The sequence below is a fragment of the Scylla paramamosain genome, chromosome 8 (assembly GCF_035594125.1).
Source record: "Scylla paramamosain isolate STU-SP2022 chromosome 8, ASM3559412v1, whole genome shotgun sequence".
NCBI classification, from domain to species: Eukaryota; Metazoa; Arthropoda; class Malacostraca; order Decapoda; family Portunidae; genus Scylla; species Scylla paramamosain.
This window is the reverse complement of record NC_087158.1, coordinates 18,152,040-18,179,539: the sequence shown is the minus strand read 5'-3', so window position 1 is coordinate 18,179,539 and position 27,500 is coordinate 18,152,040. Positions and strand designations below refer to the sequence as shown.

Here is a 27,500-nt window from a genome sequence, read left to right as displayed (position 1 = left end):
TGAGGCATGCAGATAGCATTCAGCGAATATTTCAGGGAGTGATAATGCTCTATGCTTAGCGATTTCAGGTTGATCAAACGCTTCAAGAGGAAGATTATGATGCTCATATGAAAGTCTTTGAAACATTCCTCCACCATCATCAAAATGATCCTCAACTCCTGGAGAAATTATGGTTCAGAGACGAGTAGATTTTTCACTTTTGTCGGGTAAACCGACACAGCTGTCGAATAAAATCAAACCTACCAGCCATTCTCGAGCATAACCGAGACTCCTACAAGCTGGTGGCTCGGTGTCATGTCTACCACTGGGCTGGTTGAACCATTCTTCTTCTGCGATGCATCAGGGAACACGACCACCGTTGCAGGGGAAAATTACCTGAAAATGCTGGAGGAGTCTGTTGTGCCACTACCTTTGATGAGGAGTTGCGTTTCGGATATAAAAAAAAAAAATATCCGCCTCCCCACTCTGCAGGCTAGTGAGGGATTTCCTGAACATCAAGTTCCCTGACCGATTGATCGGCCGAGGGGTCCCCTTCAATGTGATCTGGGCTCTCCTGACTTCATATCTTGCGACGAATCAGCATGGCCTGCAGTGATGGTGGGAGAGAGATGATGCAAAATATCGGAAACGCCTGCGTTCGAAGGTTGCTGAAGGTGGCGTTCATGTGTGCAGCTAGTCTTTGAGGCGTAGGAACATGATAAATCTAGCAACTGAAACTTCAAAGACTCCTTAGTTGATGTTAAGAAATATGAATACTTTCAGTATTCATATTTCATATCCATCAATCAAGAGATACTTTGTCACGGGATAAGCTACATGGTTGACCACTCCATCTGACAGCACCACAGGTATTGCAAACCATACTAACCGGTGGAGTCGCCACATCCCTTGTTATATGTTCATAACAAAGTATACACACACACACACACACACACACACACACACACTTACGGGGCAATGGTGGGTAGCTCTCCGCCACTCTGCTTGAGGGGTTCCCCTTCTGAAGAATCCATTTGTGGTTGAAGGTGTGAGTTGGGATTCTGAAGAGGCTGCAAGACGTCTTGCTGTTGCTGTTGTTGTTGCTGTTGCTGCTGGGACAACTTTGTTTTCTTCGTCTTTTCTGATGCTGCCTTCAAAATTTTCTTTCCCTTAAGTGTTATGAGATCGATGTCCACCGTGACGGGAGCGTATCGCCGGGTGGACCAAATGGAGTCCATCTTGGCACAAAGGTCTCCTGTTTCTCTCCTCCCATCAGAGGGGGAGTGGGGGAAGTCTTCTCACCTGGCTCTCACCTCTCACTTCGTCTTATCACGAACACATTACGGCGCCTTGGTGTTGCGCACACGAGCACACGATGGCGTCACGCCAGCACACAATTCCGCAATGTCAAGTTTCAGGGCCTTGTTTTCTACGCTGCAGTCATCTTTAAAGACTCATTTAAATTAATTTTCGTTTTTAAGAAACAAATTTAAGTAGTGAATAGTACAGTGCTTAGTGTTGGAAACTCTGCAGTGACAATCGCGTCAGATGCCACGGCCTGTAGTAATTATAACCTCTTTTTGACTATGAGTGCATGTTAGAAGAATAGATCTTCCTATGAGTATTAAAGCATTAATCTTAATATGGTGTCGTAGGAAGTATTTCAAAGGCACCTTTCCTGTCACCTGTTGATGTTACACGAGACACTTATGCCTGTGTTGAGGGAATGACATTCAATGTCGTATATGACAGTTATCTAACTCAGAGATCGAGTTTTAATGGAGGTGGAGAACAACGATGATCTCTTTCTTCTTCAGGGACGGCCATTACGTGACAATATTCCACGGTCACAAACACGAATGCATCACTCTCAACTACAGTTCAAGACTGTAGCAATGTATAAAATATATGTTAGACACATTCAATGTCTCCTGGGCAAGCAAGCTCTGCAATGCCTTTGAGGACAGGGGTTCTTAAAGTTTTTCTTTAAATGCGACATTTTTTATGAACTAAGACACTATCCAAATGGATTCCACTTATGTTTCTATAATTATCATAAGGCTGACAAATGATAAGATGGTGGTGGGCATTGATCTCTTATCAGTCCACTCCAATCCCAGAGGCTCCGACTCACATGACAAATCCTTCACAAATAAATGTGTATTAACTATTGAAAATTCCTGGTCATGAGCTCAATGAAAATTTGCTTAAGACTTCTATCAAACAAAATTGCAATTTTACGGAACAATCAATGAACAAATGTTATTTCTTGCGCCTGCCACCTATTTTTATAACTGTATATATCGTTCAGACTGTAAGCAAGATGATAATATTAAAAAAAGAAAAAAAAAAAAGTGGCAATAATAGCCCTCGGTTCTGTTCTGCGGATTAGTAACTGAATTAAAGCATGGCCATCTACTGGAGTCTCGTTGCCTTACAGAGCCCTTATTGTTACCCTCCATGATACAGATAGACCACTGACGCTGTTTCCTAAGGAAATGGCGAAGCATAACATCGTTGTTGTAAGAGGCGCTAAACGTTAGATACAACTTATACTTGACAACCTGTCGCCATGCCGCCGACTAAGTGTTGGGTACAAGTCAGGAAAAATAAATAAATAAATAAATAAATAAACAAATAAATAAATAAATAAATAAATAAAGATAAAACTTCTTTGTTGTCGGTAGTATTCCTGTGGTCCACTTCATATCTTTCACTTGCAGCATTTATACAAATTTCCTCAAGAGCTATTTCTATATAAAAATCTTGCATCAGCAATATGGTTCTTTTTCGCTGAAATCGTTCTACTTTGTTTTTAATACAACTCCTTTCCACACCTGGTGAAAACAGGTGGAGTAGAGGGAGAAACCAGTGTGTATCAGACAAACATGGACGAGTTACCTCTGCCACTCAGTCCTGTCAACTTCGAGGTAAAACAGAGCACTGCGAAAGCACGTTACGACACGATCACCGCTCAACGCTGACTAGCGTGTGGGTTTGCAGCAGCTTCGGTCTGTAGACCCCCCGCGCCGAGCGACGCCCAACCACGTGTGTGAGAGAACCAGGCACCGCCCACCGTGGAGGCCCCACCCACTACCCCGAACTTACCTCATCTTCTACAGTTTCTACATAACAGCGTAAAATCTTGAATATTCCTCAAGGACTGAATTCTCTATATCCAAGAAAAAAATACGAGTAACTGCTTAAGAATGGCCACACAATCATATATCTTAGGCTGAGCTGCGTCCCGACCCTGCCCCATTATTCAACATCCTGACCTCGATAACCTAGATGCACAATTGCGGGTCTGAAAAAAAAAAAAAAAAAAAACGGGCATGAGGACAAGCCGAGATGAGCCTGACAGTGTTACCTTGGAGCAGGTATTCCTCGTCTCCACTCCCTGCAGCGTGAAGCGGGCGAGTACAATGACCGGAGGAGAAAAGTACGCGCTTAGAAGGATGAAATACTTAATATCATAAGGTTAAATTCAAGGTATTACCCAAGCAGGAATTCAGTTGGGGCACAACTCACCTGTGTTCCTGAACAGAGCAATTTTTCATCGCTGGAGTAGAATAGAGAGTTACTTCTATGGACAGTTATCGCTTTTAGTTAAAGGTCATTGCACGCTGAAAGCTACGCTAGCCATATGTGCGCTACGTGTGTGTGTGTGTGTGTGTGTGTGTGTGTGTGTGTGTGTGTGTGAGAGAGAGAGAGAGAGAGAGAGAGAGAGAGAGAGAGAGAGAGAGAGAGAGAGAGAGAGAGAGAGAGAGAGAGAGAGAGAGAATATCAACGAAAAAAAAAAAAAAAAGACAACAGATAGAGATCACTTTCTTGCTCTGAGGAATAAGTATGATCTAACAAAGCAACAACAACACAACACAACACTCCGTAAACCTTCTTAACACTTCCACAACGTTCGCTGCAAAATCTGGCGACCTTTGAATATGAAGGAGAAATAAATCAAGGTAAGGAAAAATAAAACTCCTATTAAGAACAATATATTGTGATGGGAAAGGAAAAGTAAAGCTTAACAAGAAAGTAAAAGCGTTCATGAGAAAGTCAACGTTTTGAATAAATAAGCAAGTTGGAACATGGTAATGGATGAGGCTCTGTGTAATGTTTTAGACGTTAGTAAGAAAGTGCATGGAGTACAAAGGTGGTAATGAACTAAAAGATTGAGGTGAGAGTGGTGGGGTAAAAGGGAGACGAGGACACGAGAGAGAGAGAGAGAGAGAGAGAGAGAGAGAGAGAGAGAGAGAGAGAGAGAGAGAGAGAGAGAGAGAGAGATAGAGAGAGAGAGAGAGAGAGAGAGAGAGAGAGAGAGAGAGAGAGAGAGATAGAGAGAGAGAGAGAGAGAGAGAGAGAGAGAGAGAGAGAGAGAGAGAGAGAGAGGAGAGAGAGAGAGAGAGAGAGAGAGAGAGAGAGAGTCAGCAACAATCAAGGTATGTCAAAGCACGTTTAGGATGGAGTACAAAAATACCATAATATCTCTCTCTCTCTCTCTCTCTCTCTCTCTCTCTCTCTCTCTTAATACAACTACCCTTGCCACTATACACACACAAGCTTGAGTGTAACTGTATGATGACACGTGTCGGCGTTTTGCGTTTCGTTATACAGGGAGCAGCGGATGTCAACCAAGACGAGACTGAGGATTGTAGACACTATATATGTACACTGGCTGTTCGACATAGATAGATAGAACGTGTGTGTGTGTGTGGAGAGAGAGAGAGAGAGAGAGAGAGAGAGAGAGAGAGAGAGAGAGAGAGAGAGAGAGAGAGTGTGTGTGTGTGTGTGTGTGTTGGGTGGGGGGAGGTTATCGATTCACAAATATATAGTTATTTTTAGGATTACACTCCCGTCTTTGAAATACACGGCTTAGATTATGGAATGGAAACGAGAACGTGAGACAGGGAGGCACGAGCAGTAGAAGTGAAGATTATTGCCGACTTGGCAACAACAGAGCGAAACACACAAGCCGCAGACCTACAGGGTTCAATGACCGCTGACTGGTAATCCCCCTCCCTCCCTCCCTGCCACCGTCGGGCCCCACTCACCTCTCGACTAACTCCCTTCCCTCCCTCTTCTCTGTGTTATCTTTTCCTACAGTTTACCCCCTACCTCGATCGCTCTTCCCTTGCACATATTCATTGTTTTGTTGCGATATTAATGGCATCGCTATACGATCTAATATACTGGATGGTCTGTCGTTCGTTGGTTAAGGCAGTTGTGACTATGAATTCGTTCGTTGGTTAAGGCAGTTGTGATTATGAATAAAATTTAGAAGAGAGAGAGAGAGAGAGAGAGAGAGAGAGAGAGAGAGAGAGAGAGAGAGAGAGAGAGAGAGAGAGAGAGAGCAGGCAAACAAGGTGTTGGAGCAATGTTTTGGACGTCGCACGCTGACCTATATTTGAGACTCCCCAAGTGTGCGCTGTTGCTGCTGCTGCTGCTGCCAACGCTGCCAGCACTACCAGTGCCTCGTTCAGATCACGCCCACCTCTCAGCTCGTCCTTCACCAGTCGCCACCACAGTCAACGCATCCAACTCCACGCAACACGAGGGCTGCATTTCCCACTAGACTGTGACTAGAGAGAGTCCCTTGCTCCAACCGTGACACTACGATAGCAACTCTCGCCTCAGCTCTTGCTCAACCTATTTTTCCCTACCCTTTCCTTCGTAACTTTAGTACTATTTCTCATTTCCCAATTCACTGTCCTGAACACACACACACACACACACACACACACACACACACACACACACACAAGCGTCAACTTACACCATAGAGTAGCATACACAATTAAAGCCACTGACCAGACTGTAACTGAATATGTTATCAAAGCACAATTAACAGATTCTCTTTGACAATTCAGCATGAACTCACTTAACCTACAAAAGAATGGCACGCACTTGCCATAATCATATTCTTTACTTATAAGTGCGCCTGAAAACATGGGCATATGTGGTGGCTATTAAGAAAACTGTTAAACGAGAAGTAACTATTAGACGTTCTCACTTTTTCCTTTGACCGCAAAAGGGATGTGAAGATGAGATTACGAACAGGGATGGTGGATGAACAAGTTTCTTGGGGTGGGCGGGGCGGCGACGAACATAACAAGGTTTACTAATGAAACTCGATTTCTTTCAGTATTCCTTCCTGCTTCCTTCATTTCGGACATGAGAGGTTGTGAATTAGTGAGGTGTTAGGTGTGGCTGCCACATCGTGCAATATTATGGTGGAGTGTTCAAGTGAAGCGGTGGGTGTGGCTGTCATGGAATCGATGAAACACCTCCCGCACTTACCTGTCTCCTCTAAGATAACGTAAGTGACAAATTGGATTTGGAACTTCGGATTTGTGAAGCACAATGGTTTATGTATGTAAATGTATATACATCGAGATTTCTTTCAAATATTTATGTATAACATGAAATTACATTTTTTTTCCCCTCAACAATGTGATATTCGACATCTCATAAGACTTAAAATTCCCCTTATTCTTGTTCCTGTGAGACGCACATCCGCTAGACTCTACACGTGTCACTGGTTGTGATGCGCCTGCCGCACAACTCCCTATTAATGTTTTAATAAAGACAGGTTGCAGAGATAATTAATGAAAGAAATGTTCTCAGAGGCGTTATTCTTTATGTTTATTACACTGACACTTGCATGATAGAAAGACTGCAGTGACATCGTTACTTGGTAACTGCTGTTTGTATATACACAGTATATACAAACGCTCTTCTGGTGCAATCTTCATTACCTATATATGTTTCAACCTGTGAATTTTCACTCCTTTTAGTAATACTCATAAAAAATATAATATCAATTAATCTTTAAGAAAAGAAACAATTCTATCATGATCATGTACCACCCATAATACATCAGTACACCACCCACATAAAAAAAAAAAAAAATGCAGTCTTAGCTTCTTATTCAATTGTGGATTCTATTTTATTCCTTAAATAATCACGCCATTAATGTCAAGCATTCTGGAATCCATATACAGTGCAACAATGTTTATAAAACTATCTATAAAATGTACCATATTCAGTTTTTCCACAATGAATCCACCTCGTTGCCACGAATGAAAGATCATTAATTAACACTCATTACTTATAACAAAAGCATTTACAGTCTTATAGCTGCTCGCCAACCAAAGCAAATCCCCTCCCACGACCCACAGTCCATGGTGCAACCGTGCGCCATGCAGACAGCAAATGACTGAAGAAGATTCAGTTCTGAAGCAAACTCACATGCTTACATATCCTACCAGATGATAGTTGGTAACGATGGTAACTAGTCTTAAAATAAATTTTATTTAATCATGAAGGAGTAGCATTAATGATCGAACCCTATGTTAGTTACAATCGTTATTTCTTGTTCTATCCTGATTACTGATCATGAAAATTTTGCTTATGTCACCTTTGTTATATCCCCTGTACTACTCTATTAGGTGTCCTCTTAAGCTACACCTAAGGAATATAAATTCAAAAGCTTCATTCTTGTTTTGTAAGGAACAGCCCTCAACCCCTGTATCCTTTTTTAGTCATTCTCCTTAGTACTGATTCTAACAGACCTATACTCTTCCTGTAATATGGGGACCAGAAATGCATAACATAATCTAGGTGAGGTCTGATCAGCGCCAAATATAACTAATATCTCTTTCAGTTTTTTTTTTTATTTTTAACTCCTAAAAATTAATCTTGAAGCCAGATTTGCTTTATTTCTGGCCTCTGTGCATTGTTTTCTTAGGCGGAGATCAGGGCTAAGAGAGAGAGATCAGAGCTATGCTTATTATCTGCAATCCATCCATACAAATCCTGGTCCCCGCCTATTCCCAAATGTTCCTCCCTCCACGATACCCTATTTCCAACACGATTTTAGCACCAGTGGCCAACAGGAACAGTCGTGGGGAAAACAAAACATATTGCTGTTCCACATGTTTAACTCATACCTCTTGCAGGAATGGTGTAGCTATGTACCAAGAAAGGGGAGAGGACGGGGACGGATTAGTAGAAGACGCGAGGGATGTTCTGGCAGGCTGGTGAAAGTCGACAGTTGCAGCACTAAAACGGTCAGTAGATATTGAGAGGAAATGACAGAAACAATAGAATGGCATCGTGAACGAGAGATTAACAGGTGTTGTAAAACGAGAGTTCTGTTAAATTAGTCAACGAGATTGTTACCTACCAGAGGAAAATGCTAAACAAGTACCTTGTGTATCGCACTTGACTGATATGACAAGAATGATGACAACAATATAAGCAACAACAAACATTTTAATAACAAACATAGAATAATAATGACAATGATAATGATGATGATGATGATGATGATGATAATAATAATAATAACAGTAATAATAATAATAATAATAATAATAATAATAATAATAATAATAATAATAATAATAATAATAATAATAATAACAATTATTATTGTTATTATTATTATTATTATTATTATTATTATTATTATTATTATTATTATTATAATGTGATGCACGTATAGAATTTGTATACTTAGAGAGTAATAAAAAATCATACAATTTGCAAAAAGCCTGTGTCAAGTCCATCTTGGAGATGGCTGTGCCTTTGCTTATTGCCCCGAACATTTTGCTAAATGGCTTCCCGGTGGGCCATGGCCACCAGGTTGGGAACCACTAGTCTATATCAGCAAGACAGTAAAATGTCGCAACAGCGACACTCCTTATCGCTCCGTGATCTTAAGTGGCTGTGGGCGACTGATAGGAAGCACTAGAAGAGGGCTGTTGGACGTGTTGATGAGAAAAGGGCAAACTACCAACAATAAAAGGGCAATGACCTTAATAATTCATCATGATATAATACGCATTTGTAAAACTATTTCCTTAGAGTATTATATAATATGTAACTTGTCAAAATGTGACATCTAATTTAAGGTTATGGTGCCATAAAATTAAGGTTAGTAGATTAATTGAGCTTTGATTATTAAAAAAGAAAATCCTTTTTTTGCATTTGCACTTAGGCTCTTAGTTCTCAAAATTCAGACATGTGATATTACAACTATAATTTTTGTTGGTGGCCTGCTGTCTATTTTCGGGAGGTATGTCACGTTTTTTTTTTCTATTTATTTATTTTTTTTACGTAATATGGTCACTGGCTATGAGAAACATAAAGAAAGGAAAAATTCCACTGAGGTACCAGTACCAAAAGAGATGTCAAAAGTACCATCGAAAATTGAAGAAGAAGTGTCTTGAAAACTTCTCTTGAAAGAGTTCGAGTCATAGGGAGGAGGAAATATTAAAGCAGGCAGGGAGCTCCAGAGTTTACCAGGGAAAGGGATGGATGACTGAGAATACTGTTTAACTCTTGCATTAGAGAAGTGGACATAATAGGGATGAGAGAAAAAAAAAAGTCTTGTGTAGTGAGGCCGCGGGAGTAGGGGAGGCATGTAGTTAGCAAGATCAAAAGAGCAATCAGCATGAAAATAGCGGTAGAAGAGCGGCAAGAAATGCAACATTGCGGCGATGAGAAAGAGGCTGAAGACAGTCAGTTAGAGAAGAGTTGATAAGATGAAAAGCTTTTGATTCTACCCTGTCTAAAATAGCGGTATGAGTGGAACCGCCCCCCCTCTCATACTTGTGAAGCATACGCCATACATGGACGGATAAGGCCCCTGTACACCGTTAGCAGCCGGTGTGGGGGAGGAGAAAAATTGCGGAAGCGACTCAGCATGTTTTAGCTAGAGATGAGATGTAAAATTTCCAGTTTAGATTATAAGTAAAAGACAGTCCGAGAATGTTCAGTGAAGAAGAGGGGGACAGTTGAGTGTTATTAAAGAAGAGGGGATAGTTGTCTGAAAGGTTGTGTCGAGTTGATAGGTGGTGGAATTGAGTTTTTGAGGCACTGAACAATACCAAGTTTACTCTGTCCCAATCGTAAATTTTAGATGGATCAGAAGTCAGGTGTTCTGTGGCTTTCCTGCGTGAACTGTGTACTTCCTGAAGGGTTGGACGTCTCTATAAAGACGTGGAAAAGTGCAGGGTGCTATCATCAACGTAGAAGTGGATAGGACAAGAAGTTTGGTTTAGAAGATCACTGATGAATAATAGGAAGAGAGTAGGTGACAGGACAGAACCCTGAGGAACACTACTTTTAATAGATTTAGGAGAAGAACAGTGACCGTCTACCACAGCAGCAACAGAACGGTCAGAAAGGAAATTTGAGATTAAATTACAGAGAGAAAGACAGAAGCCGTAGGAGCGTAGTTTGGAAATCAAAGCTTTGTGCCAGACTCTATCAAAAACTTTTAATATGTCTAAGGCAACTGCAAAAGTTTCACCAAAATCTCTAAAAAGAGGATGACCAAAACTTAGTAAGGAAAGCCTGAAGATCACCAGTAGAGCGGCCTTGACGGAACCCATACTGGCGATAAGATGGAAGGTTGTGAAGTGATAGAAGTTTAAGAATTTTCCTGTTGAGGATATATTAAAAAAGTTTAGATAGGTAGGAAATGAAAGTAATAGGACGGTAGTTTGAGGGATTAGAACGGTCATCCTTTTTAGGAAAAGACTGAATGTAGCCATACTTCTAGCAAGAAGGAAAGGTAGATGTTGATAGACAGAGTTGAAGAAGTTTGACTAGATAAGGTGCAAGCACGGAAGCATAGTTTCGGAGAACAATAGGACCCCATTAGATCTATAAGCCTTCCAAGGGTTTAGGCCAGCGAGGGCATGGGAAACATCACTGAGAAGAGTTTTAATGGGTAGTATGAAGTAGTCAATGGGTGGAGGAGAGGGAGGAAGAAGCCCTGAATCACCCAAGGAAGAATTTTAGCAAAGATTTGTCCAAAAAATTTAACTTTAGGAATAGATGAGATGGCAGTGGTGCCATCAGGTAGAAATAAAGGAAGGAAAGATGAAGAAGCAAAGTTTTTGGCTAGGTCCCAGAAGTCATGAGGGGAGTTTGATCTCGAAAGATTTTGACACTTTCTATTAATGAAGGAGTTTTTTGGCTAGTTGGAGAAAAGACTTGGCATGATTCCGGGTAGATATATAAAGTGCATGAGATTCAGATGATGGAAGGCTTAAGTACCCTTTGTGGGCCACCTCTCTATCATGTATAGCACTAGAACAGGCTGAGTAAACCAAGGTTTGGAAGGTTTAGATCGAGAGAATGAGTGAGGAATTTACGCCTCCATGCCAAACACTATCAACTCTTTTATGAGCTCAGAATAAGGAGACGGGTCTCTGACACGGAAGCAGTAGTCATTCCAAGGAAAATCAGCAAAATACCTCCTCAGATCCCTCTAATTAGTCCCCACAATTAGCAGAGGCAATACGCCAGAGGCACCTCCGGTTTGGGGAATCCTGAGGAGGGATTGGAACGATAGGACAAGATACAGATATGAGATTGTGATCGGAGGAACCCAACGAAGAAGATAGGGTAACAGCATATGCAGGATTAAAGGTTAGGAAAAGGTCAAGAATGTTGAACGTATCTCCAAGATGGTCAGGAATACGAGTAGGGCGTTACACCAGTTACTCTAGGTCGTGGAGGATAGCAAAGTTAAAGGCTAGTTCAACAGGATGGTCAGAGAAGGGAGAGGAAAGCCAAAGCTGGTGGTGAACATTGAAATCTCAAAGAATGGAGATATCCGCAAAAGGGAAAAGTCAGAATGTGCTCCACTTTAGAAGTTAAGTAGTCAAAAAAAATTACTTTTAGTCGGAGGAATTAGGTGAGAGGTATACAGCACAGATAAATTTAGTTTGAGAGTGACTGTAGTCATAGCCAGATGATGGAAAACTCGTAAGATTCAAGAGCGTAGGTTAAATCGTTGCGCACTTAGACGCAACATCCAGCTTTGGATAGAGAAAGTAGCAGGGAACAGAAAAGGCGCTACTGTCAGTTCCCTCAGACACCTGAGTTTCAATGATGAAAATAAGATGAGGTTTAGTAGAGGAGAGATGGTGTTCTACAGATTGAAAATTAGATGTTAAATATACAAGGACACGTAGCAAGGCTGGTTGTGACGTGTAACTATGACGTAGTAGTAGTAGTAGTAGTAGTAGTAGTAGTAGCAACAGCAGCAGTAGTAGTAGTAGTAGTAGTAGTAGTAGTAGTAGTAGTAATGGTAGTAGTAGTAGTAGTAGTAGAAGTAAAAGCTGCAGTGGTAGTAGTAGCAGCAACATCAGCAGTAGTAGCAGCAGCAGCAGCAGCAGCAGCAGCAGCAGCAGTAGTAGTAGTAGTAGTAGTAGTAGTAGTAGTAGTAGTAGTAGTAGTAGTAGTAGTAGTAGTAGTAGTACCTAGTAGTGGTAGTAGTAGTAGTAGTAGTGGTAGTAGTAGTGGTTGTAGTAGTAGCAGCAGTAGTAGTAGTAGTAGTAGTAGTAATATTAGTAGTAGTAGTAGTTGAATGGTGAAGCTGAATAAAAATTATTGTGTGCTGAGTATGTTTTTTACATCAATTATACACGAATCATGTCTCTACTGGGTATCGCTGAATACTGAAGTACATGTCTTTGTAAAAGTTAGTGGTTCTTAACCATTAAATGTATTATGGAACAATAATTTGCCTGATTTTTTTTTTTTAATATTTTCTGTCATAGGATAACCTATGGCTATCTAGAGAGGTGACGAAAGCCGTCAGGAGATTTCTTTACCCACCGTGGGGTGCTAACGAAAAGATCAATGATTCCAGCAATACCAAACAGATTTGGCCACAGTTGATAAAGTGTTCTCTGCGATTTCTTTCACACTCTTTCTTTTTCCCTTTATCTTTAGCAATATTTCACTAAAAAATAACAAAGGCAGTGCGTTTTCTGGACCACGTCACATCGACGCCACAATATGAAAAGGGATGCCAACTAACCTCATTACGTATGTCTGTATATTTTAGCCAAAGCACCAAACCATTTTCTATGTCAATTAGTTCGAAATCTCAAACATTCTTTATCAAAATACAATCGTAGTTTAAAGCATTGTTAAAATATTATTGCCGAAAATCTGTGTAACATTGTCCTCGAACCCACGGTAAAGAAGAAAGAAGCAGACAACAGAGGTAAGTAAAAAAGGTTGTGATTGTGTTCATCAGTGACACAGCTCCAAAGAGGAGAGAAAGAGAGAAGAGGGAAAAAAAAAAAGTAAATATGGGAATTATTAAAAATAGAATATTAATAAATAATAGAATAAAGTAAAAAAAAAAATGTAGGGTATAATATTCTCGTATTTAAAAAATACGGAAGTAGATGTAACTGGGAAAAGAAAGTATAAGAGGCAGAGAGATGGAGGGAGTGGAACAGGGAAGGGGGTAGATGGGGAAGGACAAAAGGGAGCACGAGACAGGGAAAGGTTACACTTATTTCCCACTACTTCCTCCCTCCTCCAATTTTTCTCTCACTCCTTACCATTCCTGAGTTAAGTGTGCAGGCAATGAAGAATATCGTTGGTTGATACGCTTCCAAAGGCTCACCTGTCTACCTCTGGTCTCTGGATGCCAGTAAAGCTTTTGACAGGGTGAACTACTGGAAGCTTTTCAATAAATTCTTCATAAGAGGTGGTCCAAATGATCTCATCAGCTTACTTATGTTCTGGTATACCAGCCAAAATTTCATTGCCAAGTGGGGCAATTCTTTCTCCCTCCTTTGAGACAGCCGATGGTATTCATCAGGGAGAATCTTATCTCCCTACTTGTACAATGTGTATGCATTGTCCCTGCAAGACCTCATTGACGTGTGCCAGGTGTGTGCCGTACAGCATGACACCATGCACAATACTACCATGACGGAGTGGATGGTAATACCACCTAAACACTCCAAGGTAAATCCCGTGACAGCAGCAACACTCACTGAGTGTGCACTCAAGTTTGTAGACACCTTCAAGTATCTTGGGCACATACTAACCAAGGACATAACTGATGATGAGAACATAAGGAAGCAGACCAGTGTGGTGGGCAACACACTGCTCAGAAAATGTTTTTTTTTTTTTTTTTGTATCCAGGAGGTGAAGTTGGAGTTATTCAGGAGCCACTGCTACTCCTTATACTGCAACTCGTTGTGGTCTAGCTACCGAGTAACCACAATTGACAAAGTCAAAGTGCACCATAATGACATCCTCAAAAGACTACCCGGGCTACCAAGATAGACCAGTTCATCCTTGACCTTCAGTGATCATGACCCGAGATGTCTTGGCAGCAAACGAAGCGTTCAGTATAATGGGTAGGTTCAATGGGTAGGGTTCAACAACAACAACAACAACAACAACAACAACAACAACAACAATAATAATAATAATAGTAATAATAATAATAATAATAATAATAATAATAATAATAATAATAATAATAATAATAATAATTATTATTATTATTATTATTATTATTATTATTATTATTGTTATTACATTTATTCTCTATTTTATTCTCGTATTCTCATCTTCCTCCTTCACTCTTCCTCCACTTACTTGGCCCATGTACTCTCCCATGTATCTCCCCTGTTACGAAGTCCCTTCTTTCCTTTACTTCACAACACATCACTTCCTCCTACTGCTTCTTTCCTCTCCGTTCCTCTTTAGTCTGGTCTCAAACCTCCCTTCCTGCCATCTCTCATCCCTTTATCTGTCCAGGATAAGGGACATGGGAGTGATACCTCGCTCTCTCTCCCTCACTCATTCCATAGCATTTAACCTCCAATTTTCGATGATCCTTTTCGACCTCGCTTTGGGGATTGGTACGAGAAACTACAGAACCAAAATAAAACATGTTTCTCTCCTTTTCGATTAATTCTTTACAGATGGAAATTTAACTCATCCTCTGATATTATTAGCACCCTTTAATTTTATTCTTGTTTCTCTATAGCAGTAGTTCTTAACCTTGTTGGAGGTACAGAACCCCGCAAGTTTCAACATACGTGCATTCACCGAACCCTTCGTAGTTGGAAAAATAAAATAGTGCACAAAATGAAGCACGCACACACAACACCAAACCCCTGAGACAAACCCATGTCAAGAACCACTGCTCTAGAGTCTGATTTGCAGTCAGCCACAACACATGCATTGCGAGTCATTGCGAAATGTGTTCCCAAACGTTTATATGCCTGGCAGCGGGGAGCACTGGAGCCGACCAAGATCCAGACTCCATCTCGTACCATTTAACAGCAGATAAACTGGCTAACTTGACTTGACACGTACATCTATGGCTTTACGAAGGTGTGAGTTCACATAGGGAAGAAATCTAATAGAGCTCCTCAGTCCTACTGACCATTTTTTCTATCCTACTTCTAATAAATTAAAGTAATGTTACATTAATTGATAATTGTGAAATATAGACAGTACTATTTCTTTTATAACTAAATTATAGTACTTTAGATACGCATTAGCTTATCAGAAAATAAATGGATCCTATATATATATATATATATATATATATATATATATATATATATATATATATATATATATATATATATATATATATATATATATATAACTTCAGACATAAATCATGAGCTTCTTTAAAGCCTCAATTTATTCCTTCGCCCCTGCGACCTCTGCCCTTGGAAGTCGTAGTCTCTTTGACGAAAATCATACTTTTTTCTTTCAATACTTTTTCTGGCAAACATTGTGAATATTTAAATAAAAGTATAGGTGAAAAAATATTTATAGATGTGCTTAAACTCGACAAATATTAATTCCTTGTCGTATAAGTCAACATTACTACTCAACTTTATAACTTTTTTGTTAGCGTATTGTAAGCCACGATATATACCTGAAATGAATTATAAAAATATGTGTGTAATATTTTGAGAGAGAGAGAGAGAGAGAGAGAGAGAGAGAGAGAGAGAGAGAGAGAGAGAGAGAGAGAGAAGAAAAAGACGCATATGAGTTTTCTGCAGTCTACAACACATCAGGTATTAAAATTTATGGCGATATGTAGCATCAACACCAGTACTGGGAACACTCTCATTGGTAGGATATTTTTTTCTAACTGTTTCTGCCTTTGATGTGCTTCTCTTGTACATTAGAAAATAATAACTATTAACGTGTGTATTCGTGAATGCATTCATGAAGTTTTGTTGAAAATATCTTCTTGATATATCGCAGCAAAACACTCCATATCAATGCTTTAGAATTGATGGAAAGAAAGGAGAAGGATGAAGGGAACACGTTACATACTGGGTATTTTTGAGGTCGTTACAAGTGTCATACAATGAAATGTTACGCAATACAATATAATTCCAAAACATTTCAACGTTTCCAGCAGGCACTAATTCCTTGAAAAGTATTGGAAAGCTAGCATCGGCTGTCTGCCCGTCAAACTAGGAAGTAGTTGTTGGTGGTGATTCAATTAGACACGTATCAAACCTGTATTATAATAACATGAGGGTACGAGATGAGTAGCTTACACCACATAATGCATAAACAGTTAATGAAATAGTAAAGTTTGATAAGATATCAGCTTTGTATATAAAGTACAACGATCACGAAAAAATGGAACAAACATTAAAAAACACAACATTACTATAAGCGCGACAGACGTTGAAAAAGAATTTCGTGCCTGAAAGTGGGACTCTGGCCATTATATCTTACACACACAGAAACACACACACACACACACACACACACACACACACACACACACACACACACACATTATATATATATATATATATATATATATATATATATATATATATATATATATATATATATATATATATATATATATATATATATATATATATATATATATATATATATATATATATATATATATATATATATAATGACTATAACATATTTTTCAAGGTTTTCGAAAGGGTTAGTAGCATGAATATTTTACATGCGTAAATCGCACTATTTGGAAAATAATAGCAAATGTTTGTTCTTAAAGAAGAAAGCACGAAACAAAATTTAATATGCGTGTTTTTTTTTTCTTTTTATGTAGGAGGGACACCAGCCAAGGGCAAAAAAATCCAATAAAAAAAAAAAAGCCCACTGAGATGCCAGTCCCATAAAAGAGTCCAAAGCGGTAGTCAAAAATTGAAGGATAAGTGTTTTGAAACCTCCCTCTTGAAATAATTCAAGTCATAGAAAGGTAAAAATACAGAAGCAGGCAGGGAGTTCCAGAGTTTACCAGAGAAAGGGATGAATGACTCAGAATACTGGATAACTCTTGCATTAGAGAGGTGGACAGAATAGGGGTGAGAGAAAGAAGAAAGTCTTGTGCAGCGAGGCCGCGGGAGGAGGGGAGGCATGCAGTTAGCAAGATCAGAAGAGAAGTTAGCATGAAAATAGCAGTAGAAGACAGCTAGAGATGCAACATTGCGGCGATGAGAGAGAGGCTGAAAACAGTCAGTTAGAGGAGAGGAGTTGATGAGACGAAAAGCTTTTGATTCCACCCAGTCTAGAAGAGCAGTATGAGTGGAACCCCCAGACGTGTGAAGTATACTCCATACATGGACGGATAAGGCCCTTGTGCAGAGTTAGGAGCTAGGGGGGAGAGTAAGAAAAACTGGCAGAGACATCTCAGAACACCTAACTTCATAGAAGCTGTTTTACTTAGAAATGAGATGTGAAGTTTCCAGTTCAGATTATAAGTAAAGGACAGACCGAGGATGTTCAGTGAAGAAGAGGGGGACAGTTGAGTGTCATTGAAGAAGAGGGGATAGTTGTCTGGAAGGTTGTGTCGATTTGATAGATGGAGGAATTGAGTTTTTGAGGCATTGAACAATACCAAGGTTTCTCTGCCCCAATCAGAAATTTTAGAAAGACCAAAAGTCTAGCGTTCTGTGGCTTCCCTGCGTGAAATGTTTACCTCCTGAAGGGTTGGAAGTCTATGAAAAGACGTGGAAAAGTGCAGGGTGGTATCATCAGCGTAGGAGTGGATAGGAAAAGAAGTTTGGTTTAGAAGATCATTGATGAATAATAAGAAGAGAGTGGGTGACAGGACAGAACCCTGAGGAACACCACTATTGATAGATTTAGGAGAAGAACAGTGACCGTCTACCACAGCAGCAATAGAACGGTCAGAAAAGAAACTTGAGATGAAGTTACAGAGAGAACAAAAGTTTCACCAAAGTCTCTAAAAGAGGATTACCAAGACTCAGTGAGGAAAGCCAGAAGATCACCAGTACAGCGGCCTTGACAGAACCCATACTGGCGATCAGATAGAAGGTTGTGAAGTGATAGATGTTTAAGAATCTTCCTGTTGAGGATAGATTCAAAAACTTTAGATAGGCAGGAAATTAAAGCAATAGGACGGTAGTTTGAGGGATTAGAACGGTCACCCTTTTTAGGAACAGGCTGAATGTAGGTAAATTTCCAGCAAGAAGGAAAGGTAGATGTTGACAGACAGACCTAAAAGAGTTTGACTAGGCAAGATGCAAGCACGGAGGCACAGTTTCGGAGAACAATAGGAGGGACCCCATCAGGTACATAAGTCTTCCGAGGGTTTAAGCCAGCAAGGGCATGGAAAACATCATTGCGAAGAATTTTAATAGGTAGCATGAAGTAGTCAGAGGGTTGAGGAGAGGGAGGAACAAGCCCAGAATCGTCCAAGGTAGAGTTTTTAGTAAAGGTTTGAGCGAAGAGTTTAGCTTTAGAAATAGATGTGGTAGCAGTGGTGCCATCTGGTTGAAATAGAGGAGGGAAAGAAGAAGAAGCAAAGTTATTGGAGATATTTTTGGCTAGATGCCAGAAGTCACGAGGGGAGTTAGATCTTGAAAGGTTTTGACACTTTCTGTTAATGAAGGAGTTTTTGGCTAGTTGGAGAACAGACTTGGCATGGTTCCGGGCAGAAATATAAAGTGCATGAGATTCTGGTGATGGAAGGCTTACGTACCTTTTGTGGGCCACCTCACTATCATGTATAGCACGAGAACAAGCTGTGTTAAACCAAGGTTTAGAAGGTTTAGGTCGAGAAAAAGAGTGAGGAATGTACACCTCCATGCCAGACACTATCACCTCTGTTATGCGCTCAGCACACAAAAACGGGTCTCTGACACGGAAGCAGTAGTCATTCCAAAGAAAATCAGCAAAATACATCCTCAGGTCCCCCCAACTAGCAGAGGCAAAGCGCCAGAGGCACCTTCACTTAGGGGATTCTGCGGAGGGATTGGAGCGATAGGACAAGATACAGATATGAGATAGTGGTTGGAGGAGCCCATCGGAGAAGAGAGGGTGACAGCAAAAGCAGAAGGATTAGAGATCAGGAAAAGGTCAAGAATGTTGGGCGTATCTCCAAGACGGTCAGGAATACGAGTAGGGTGCTGAACCAATTGCTGTAGGTCGTGGAGGATAGCAAAGTTGAAGGATAGTTCATCACGATGGTCAGTGAAGGGAGAGGAAAGGCAAAGCTGGTGGTGAACATTGAAGTCTCCAAGAATGGAAATCTCTGCAAAAGGGAAGAGAGTCAGATTGTGTTCCACTTTAGAAGTTAAGTAGTCAAAGAATTTCTTATAGTCAGAGGAGTTGGGTGAGAGATATATAGCACAGATAAATTTAGTTTGAGAGCGACTCTGTAGTCGTAGCCAGATGGTGGAAAACTCTGAAGATTCAAGAGCGTGGGCACGAGAACAGGTTAAGTCATTGCGCACATAAATTCAACATCCAGCTTTGGATCGAAAATGAGATGGAGAAAGTAGGAGGGAACAGAAAAGGGGCTACTGTCAGTTGCCTCAGACACCTGAGTTTCAATGAGTAAAAAAAGATGAGGTTTAGAAGAGGAGAGGTGGTGTACTACAGATTGAAAATTAGATCTTAGACCACGAATATTGCAGAAGTTAATGAAGAAAAAGTTGAGGGGTGTGTCAAGACACTTAGGGTCGTAGTCAGAAGGGCAGTCCGATCTAGGGACATTTGTGGTCCCCTCCCCAGATGGGGACTCCGAGGCTGGTGTAGGAGTTGCCATGAATTTTGAAATTTTTAGTGAAGGGTGTGTGTGTTATTAGGTTCTTGTAGTTTTATGTGGAGGAAGAGTTGTCTTTAGAGGGCAAGCTGTGACTGCCCCCTTGTGTTGTGAGACACAAAGGGAAACGTTCAGCGAGGACACAGCTGGGTTTAATGATAAGTTCACAGCATTCCCTGATTTAGTGCTTTAGACCTCACTGAGAGTAATTATCGTTTCGGCAGGTGCCTACTGCCTCCTCCTGTGGCTACTTTTGTATGACTTGAATCTCGTCACGTTTGAGAGATTTCGTGGCAGTTTCCATTCGCAATTTAATGATTAAGAACTACGTCAGTGCCCCTCCCAAGATGGGCCACGCCTCAGTAGTTTCCAGACATTCATAGAACTGAGAAAGAGAGAGAGAGAGAGAGAGAGAGAGAGAGAGAGAGAGAGAGAGAGAGAGAGAGAGAGAGAGAGAAAGGGGGGGGGCGTCGTGGGGAAGGTCACGTGATGCGCCAGGATGGTGTAGCCGGGTTTGTGAACGGTCAATGAACCTTTGTTCCTGTGTGATACGAATTTCTCTCTCTCTCTCTCTCTCTCTCTCTCTCTCTCTCTCTCTCTCTCTCTCTCTCTCTCTCTCTCTCTCTCTCTCTCTTGTATGGTTTCTTTTCTTAATTTTTTCTCTTATTTTAACTCACTATTTCGTCATTTATTTCGTCCTCCCGCTTTTTTTCTTTTTTTACTACTGTTCAGTCTTTTGGTTCTATTTGAGTGTATAAAGAGGAAAAAAAGTAATAGCAGGAGAGCTGTGCAACATTCTTTATGGGAGAAAGTGAGTCAGACAGAGGAGAGTACCAGGATTTTTTTTATTGTGGTTGTTCGGAACGTGTTTGCTTGAATCATACATTCATTATTGCTTATTCCTTTCTTGTAGACACTGTAATATATGCAATTATGTTTACGTTACGACTGATTTTATGTAATTTTATATTCGTTGCGACTACGAGAGCAGAGCGAGACTGAGATTGTTTTTTGTTTACAATGTTTCATACGAAGTAATGTCACCTGTATGAATAATTTCCTGATGAGTGTGAAGTGAGGTCATTAGTTGGAGCTTCGTCTGGAGAACGTGGCAACGAAACTCCCACTATCTACAAGTCAGTGAAAGCTTAAACCTTCTTAAATGGTGTCTTGTAAAGCACCATTACACCTGCAGTGTAAAGGTTACACTGCAGGAAGGCAGTGATGGCCAGCCATACTCCAGACCACTATGACTCCTTTGTTGCGGCACCATGATATTAATCAATAAATCAATCAAGTCAGGTATTCTCATCCCACCAGTTTGTGGAGAACGCAAACAATACGTTAATAGAAAATTTGCTATATCTTTCCCTCAAGCTTATGCAAATAAAACCTGCAATAAATTTAATCAAAGAAGAGAGAGAGAGAGAGAGAGAGAGAGAGAGAGAGAGAGAGAGAGAGAGAGAGAGAGAGAGAGAGAGAGAGAGAGAGAGAGAGCATACCAAATGAAAAAAAAAGTCGAAGAATTATCGTGTAATCATCATTTGACTCCTGAGTGAAAAAAAACAAAAACATGATGGGCAGTTGATAAAAAAAAAAAAAAAAATAGTGGAAATGTTATTAGAAATAATAAACCTGGACTGTATTATCAACTTGTCTGTGAAGGAAATTACTTTTTTTCCAAGTGAATGTCAGGCACCATGGTGAACCATTATTACCCATCCTGACTACCATACCACTTTGATCCTGCAAAATACCAGACAATGAGGCTGTAGAAATATAAAAACCGCAACATTGCAGCGTTATGTGAGAAAAAAAAAGTCAGCCAGTTACAGCAAATTAAGGTGTGAGATAAATGGATTTCGACTCTTCATAAGTTGAACCTTCAGTAGCACCTCTTCGTGAGTTAATTATGCAAATTTAGTTGAAAGACTGTTTATTCGAGAAGTGTCATTAAATAAAAATACTAGTAAGGACTCGTTATCATAGGAGATTAAATTCGATTAAGTTCACCGACCGATTACAATAAGAGCAAGTGATAAAACTTAACCCTGTGCACCTTTATTATTGATATGCTTGTAAAATGATAGCATCAATGCATGTAAATCATAACAATATTAGTGGGGTGTGAATACAGATCAGGATATAAACCATAAGGGAAAGTTTGGAAACTCAAGACTTATGATAACCTTATAGAAGGTTTTGATGTACAAGATAACAACAAAGCTTTCACTTATACCCAAAAGGATGACTAAGATCCAAGTAAAATAGCAGACCACTAATGGACAACCTTTGATGGAACTCAAACTCACGTCGAGATAGATAGGTCTGTAAAGTTACAGATGTTTAAGTAATTTTCTTTTTGAGCTTATCAAAATAATCAAGACAGATAGGTAAATAAAGATCAGTGAAAGGTGTTCGAAGAATTTCAAGTATGTTCCGTAAATATGTCATAAATTCATTCTGGAAAAAGATGGATCTTTTGATTGACTGCTTTGATTTTATGGTGCCACAACAAAAAATGGGTCCGTAATTTCTTTCCTACCTTGATTGTCGGAAACAAATAGTATGTTGAGAGGGAAGGTGTTAAGATTGGAGATATTGCGCTGGTCAAAGGCAGTAATGTTGTGAGAAGCCATTGGAAGCTAGATTACGTTATGGGAGCCATCCCAATTACGTTATGGCAGCCATCCCAGAGTCTGATGGGTAGCGTGCGAAATGCTTCCCTGACATTTAAATCAGGACAAATGGATGTTAATATCATGAACAAAAGGATACACACATCGACAAGTCTGTTCACAATATTGTCATTTTTCCGCATGAAGAACAGTACTTGTTTTTTCCTGGAGCGAATGTTTCATGAAACTTTCACGGAATTTAAATTAGTTGAGGCCTATATTTATTTCCTATTTTTGTGTATATACATATATATATATATATATATATATATATATATATATATATATATATATATATATATATATATATATATATATATATATATATATATATATATATATATATATATATATATATATGATTTAAAATTATTGTATTTCCAGATGACAATACACATTTATGGTTTCGCTTGTTAGTATCCTACCTCCGCGCCAATTTTTTTTTTCTTTTTTTTTTTTTTGCCACGTAGCACAATTCATTGCTGGTGCCGTCAATACCCAAATGTGTTTGTGGATCTAGATAAAATTCGTCCACAGTTGCGTACGTTAAGCCGTGTCTTCATATAACATGATGTGACGTGTTGGTATGTTGGTTTTGTGACGCTTCCAGTTTTCACTAGTGCACCTATATTGCCAAGAAATCTAGATAAATGTCGACCGCCTGGCATCACCACACGCTCACCTAGTGTGCTGGTCTTTGGAGCAATTGGCTGCTGGCTGTTCAATGTTGCAGGTGTATAATCCTATTCATGAGTTTGTGCAGAATTTGGATTTAGTTTGGGAAGAATTGTATTTTCCTCCTAGAAAGGGATGAAGGGGTTCATGAGGTGGATTTCTGGGGCGAAATGCTGAATTATCTCAGGAATTGGGACTTCTATGTTGTTTGTAAAATTTCTGTCGATAATTGTCACTGTTTGCATTTGGATTAAAGTTCACAGTGACCATCATGTGCTCTGAAGGGAATATCACAGCTGAGTGTTACTCGTGTAGACATCTTATGACTTTCTTGTGTTTGCTAAGATTATTTTCTAATTACATTGCATTTTCTTGCGAATTTGTCATGATTGTTGTGTTGTGTGAACTATTTCCCTCGGCTTATACCAAGGATATTTTTAGGCGGGATCAACACCATTAAAACTTGATTCTCACTTACCTGTGACTTCTAGCGTAAATTTTACATATATATATATATATATATATATATATATATATATATATATATATATATATATATATATATATATATATATATATATATATATATATATATATATATATATATATATATATATATATATATATATATATATATAAAATTTTGTTGATACCTTGTCGCAAGATGTTAGTGAAGTCCTCTGAAATGCTCATCTAATCGAGATTTAAACTATCTACAGTTTTCGTGTTAACAACCGATGCTGCTAGTTTGCTCCATGATCAATAGTTCTAATATTAATATACATTTTTTTAAATTTTATGTAGGAGGGACACTGGCCAAGGTCAACAAAAATCTAATAATAAAAAAAAAAAAAAAGCCCATTGAGATGCCGGTCCCCGAATAGGGTCCAAAGCGGTAGTCAAAAATTGAAGGATAAGTGTCTTAAAAACCCCCTCTTGAAGGAGTTCAAGTCATAGGAAGGTGGAAATACAGAAGCAGGCAGGGAATTCCAGAGTTTACCAAAGAAAGGGATGAATGATTCAGAATACTGGTTAACTCTTGCATTAAATATGTGGACAGAATAAGGGTGAGAGAAAGAAGAAAGTCTTGTGCAGCGAGGCCGCGGGAGGAGGGGAGGCATGCAGTTAGCAAGATCAGAAGAGCAGTTAGCATGAAAATATCGGTAAAAGATAGCTAGAGATGCAACATTGCGGCGACGAGAAAGAGGCTGAAGACAGTCAGTTAGAGGAGAGTTCATGAGACGAAAAGTTTTTGATTCCACCCTGTCTAGAAGAGCGGTATGTGTGGAACCCCCCCAGACATGTGAAGCATACTCCATACATGGACGGATAAGGCCCTTGCACAGAGTTAGCAGCCGGGGGGGGAAGGGGATGAGAAAAACTGGCGGAGACGTCTCAGAACACCTAACTTCATAGAAGCTGTTTGAGCTAGGGATGAGATGTGAAGTTTTCAATTTAGATTATAAGAAAAGGACAGATCGAGGATGTTCAATGCAGATGAGGGGGACAGTTGAGTGTTATTGAAGAAGAGTTGTCTGAAAGGTTGTGTCGAGTTGACAGATGGAGGAATTGAGTTTTTGAGGCACTGAACAATACCAAGCTTGCTCTGCCCCAATAAGAAATTTTAGAGAGATCAGAAATCAGGCGTTCTTTGGCTTACCTGCGTGAACTGTTTACTTCCTGAAGGGTTGGACGTCTGTGAAAAGACGTGGAAAAGTTCAAGGTGGTATCATCAGCGTAGGAGTGGATAGAACAAGTTTGGTTTAGATCACTGATGAATAATAGGAAGAGAGTGGTGACAGGACAGAACCCTGAGGAACACCACTTTTAATAGATTTAGGAGAAGAACAGTGACCGTCTACAAACAGCAGCAATAGAACGGTCAGAAAGGAAATTTGAGATTAAATTACAGAGAGAAGGACAGAAGCCGTAGAAGGTTAGTTTGGAAATCAAAGCTTTGTGCCAGACTCTATCAAAAGCTTTTAATATGTTCAAGGCAACAGCAAAAGTTTCACCAAAATCTCTAAAAGAGAATGACCAAGACTCAGTAAAGAAAGCCTGAAGATCACCAGTAGAGCGGCCTTGATGGAACCCTTACTGGCGATAAAATGGAAGGTTGTGATGTGATAGAAGTTTAAGAATTTTCCTGTTGAGGATAGATTAAAAAACTTTAGATAGCCAGGAAATTAAAACAATAGGAGGGTAGTTTGAGGGATCAGAACGGTCACCTTTTTTAGGAACAGGCTGAATGTAGGCAAATTTCCAGCAAGAAGGAAAGGCAGAGTTGAAAGAGTTTGACTAGGCAAGGTGCAAGCACGGAGGCGCAGTTTCGGAGAACAATAGGAGGGACCCTATCAGGTCCATAAGCCTTCCGAGGGTTTAGGCCAGCGAGGGCATGGAAAACATCATTGCGAAGAATTTTAATAGGTAGCATGAAGTAGTCAGAGGGTGGAGGAGAGGGAGGAACAAGCCCTGAATAATTCAAGGTAGAGTTTTAAGCAAAGATTTGAGCGAAGAGTTCAGCTTTAGAAATAGATGTGATAGCAGTGGTGCCATCTGGTTGAAATAAAGGAGGGAAAGAAAATGAAAAGTTATTGGAGATGTTTTTGGCTAGATGTAAGAAATTACGAGGGAAGTTAGATCTTGAAAGATTTTGACACTTTCTATTAATGAAGGAGTTTTTGGCTAGTTGGGGAACAGACTTGGCATCGTTCCGAGCAGAAATATAAAGTGCATGAGATTCTGGTGATGGAAGGCTTAAGAGGTGGCCTTTTGTAGGCCACCTCTCTATCACGTATAGCACGAGAACAAGCTGGGTTAAACCAAGGTTTGGAAGGTTTAGGACGAGAAAAAGAGCGAGGAATGTACGCCTCCATGCTAGACACTATCACCTCTGTTATGCTCTCGGCACACAGAGACGGGTCTCTGTCACGGAAGCAGTAGTCATTGCAAGTAAAATCAGCAAAATACCTCCTCAGGTTCCCCCAACTAGCAGAGGCAAAACGCCAGAGGCATCTCATCTTAGAGGAATCCTGAGGAGGGACTGGAGCGATAAGACAAGATACAGATATGAGATTGTGATCGGAGGAGCCCAACGGAGAAGAGAGGGTAACAACATAAGTAGAAAGATTAGAGGTTAGAGGTCAAGAATATTGGGCGTATCTCCAAGACGGTCAAGAATACGAGTAGCACCAATTGCTCTAGATCATGGAGAACAGCAAAGTTCATCAGGATAGTTCATCAGGATGGTCAGTGAAGGGAGAGGAAAACCAAGGCAGGTGGTGAACATTGAAGTCTCCAAGAATGGAGATCTCCGCAAAAGGGAAGAGAGTCAGAATGTGCTCCACTTTAGAAGTTAAGTAATCATGCTTTACCAATGTCTTTGTTGCGTCTTCGCTCTTTCAGTTTCATGTTGTTATCTCTTGTGACTGTCATGTGATTTCTTTGGGATAATCCTTCATCATTTACTTAATCAAGTCCATTTAAAATGTTCAAAACTTCTTATCCTTTGCTTTTTGAAAGAGAACACGTCTAACCACTTTAGTCTTTCTTCGAAGGGATTTTTGTTGTTTATCGCTGTACTCTTCTTAGTATGTTTTGATCCTTCATGTAAATGCGTGACCAGAACTGTATTCCAGGAGTCGTTTCACAATCACTATATACAATCTTTTAATTACTTACGGCGATTTGTAATCAATATTTCTTAATATAAAACCTAACATATTTGTTTTTTCATTAGTTGCTACACATTGCTCGTTCCTACAGCACTTAGGTTTCTCTTTATGATTACTTGCAGGTCTTTTTCCTGTTTAACGTTAATGAGCCTTTGACCGCGCATTTGGTGTTAAAAATTTCTATTCTCATTACCAGTATGTATAACTTTGCATCTTTCTACGTTGAAGGAAACCTGCCATTTATGGTGAAAGGTTAGTTCAACCATTGCTCAACTCATCCTCAGCCAACTCAATCCTTAGTCAATTCAACCCATGGTCAGGGTAACTCAGTTCCAGTCAAGTCAATCCCGGTTACCTCATGGTCAGTTCAACCCTGGTCAACTCAAAGCCTGACAAGAACGTAGCCTAATATCAGAGAAAGAACAGACTCCACCAGTTTTCCTCAGCACCCAAGCTGATAACTCTTACAGGGACCTTAGCTGCCCTTGTATGCATCACGTATGTATGGTGGGTAGGGGAGGGTCCACTTACACAACTCTCTTAAACAGGTTGGGATCAAAAGCATGGGATCGTCTCATCAACTCCCCTGTAACTAACTGTCTTCAGTTTCTTTCT

The 27,500-nt window shown here is 39.9% G+C and overlaps 1 protein-coding gene across 5 annotated transcripts in view; it reads right to left on the bottom strand.

Moving 5' to 3' along the window:
• The window catches only part of LOC135102894 (uncharacterized), a 76,013-nt gene that overhangs the window by 28,659 nt on the left and 19,854 nt on the right, over positions 1 to 27,500 (bottom strand). For 2 of the 5 annotated variants that reach the window (XM_064008517.1, XM_064008519.1), the window contains exons 1-2: positions 2,881 to 3,034; positions 952 to 1,423 (exon numbers count right to left, since the gene is read on the bottom strand). The exons of 1 other annotated variant lie outside the window; for it this stretch is intronic. In XM_064008517.1, coding sequence (XP_063864587.1) covers positions 952 to 1,217 — 266 coding nt within the window. In that variant the 5' untranslated portion in view covers positions 1,218 to 1,423; positions 2,881 to 3,034. Of the gene's footprint in view, positions 1 to 951; positions 1,538 to 2,880; positions 3,035 to 27,500 lie in introns of those variants that run through there. 2 more of the 5 variants (XM_064008518.1, XM_064008521.1) reach the window with 2 other exon arrangements.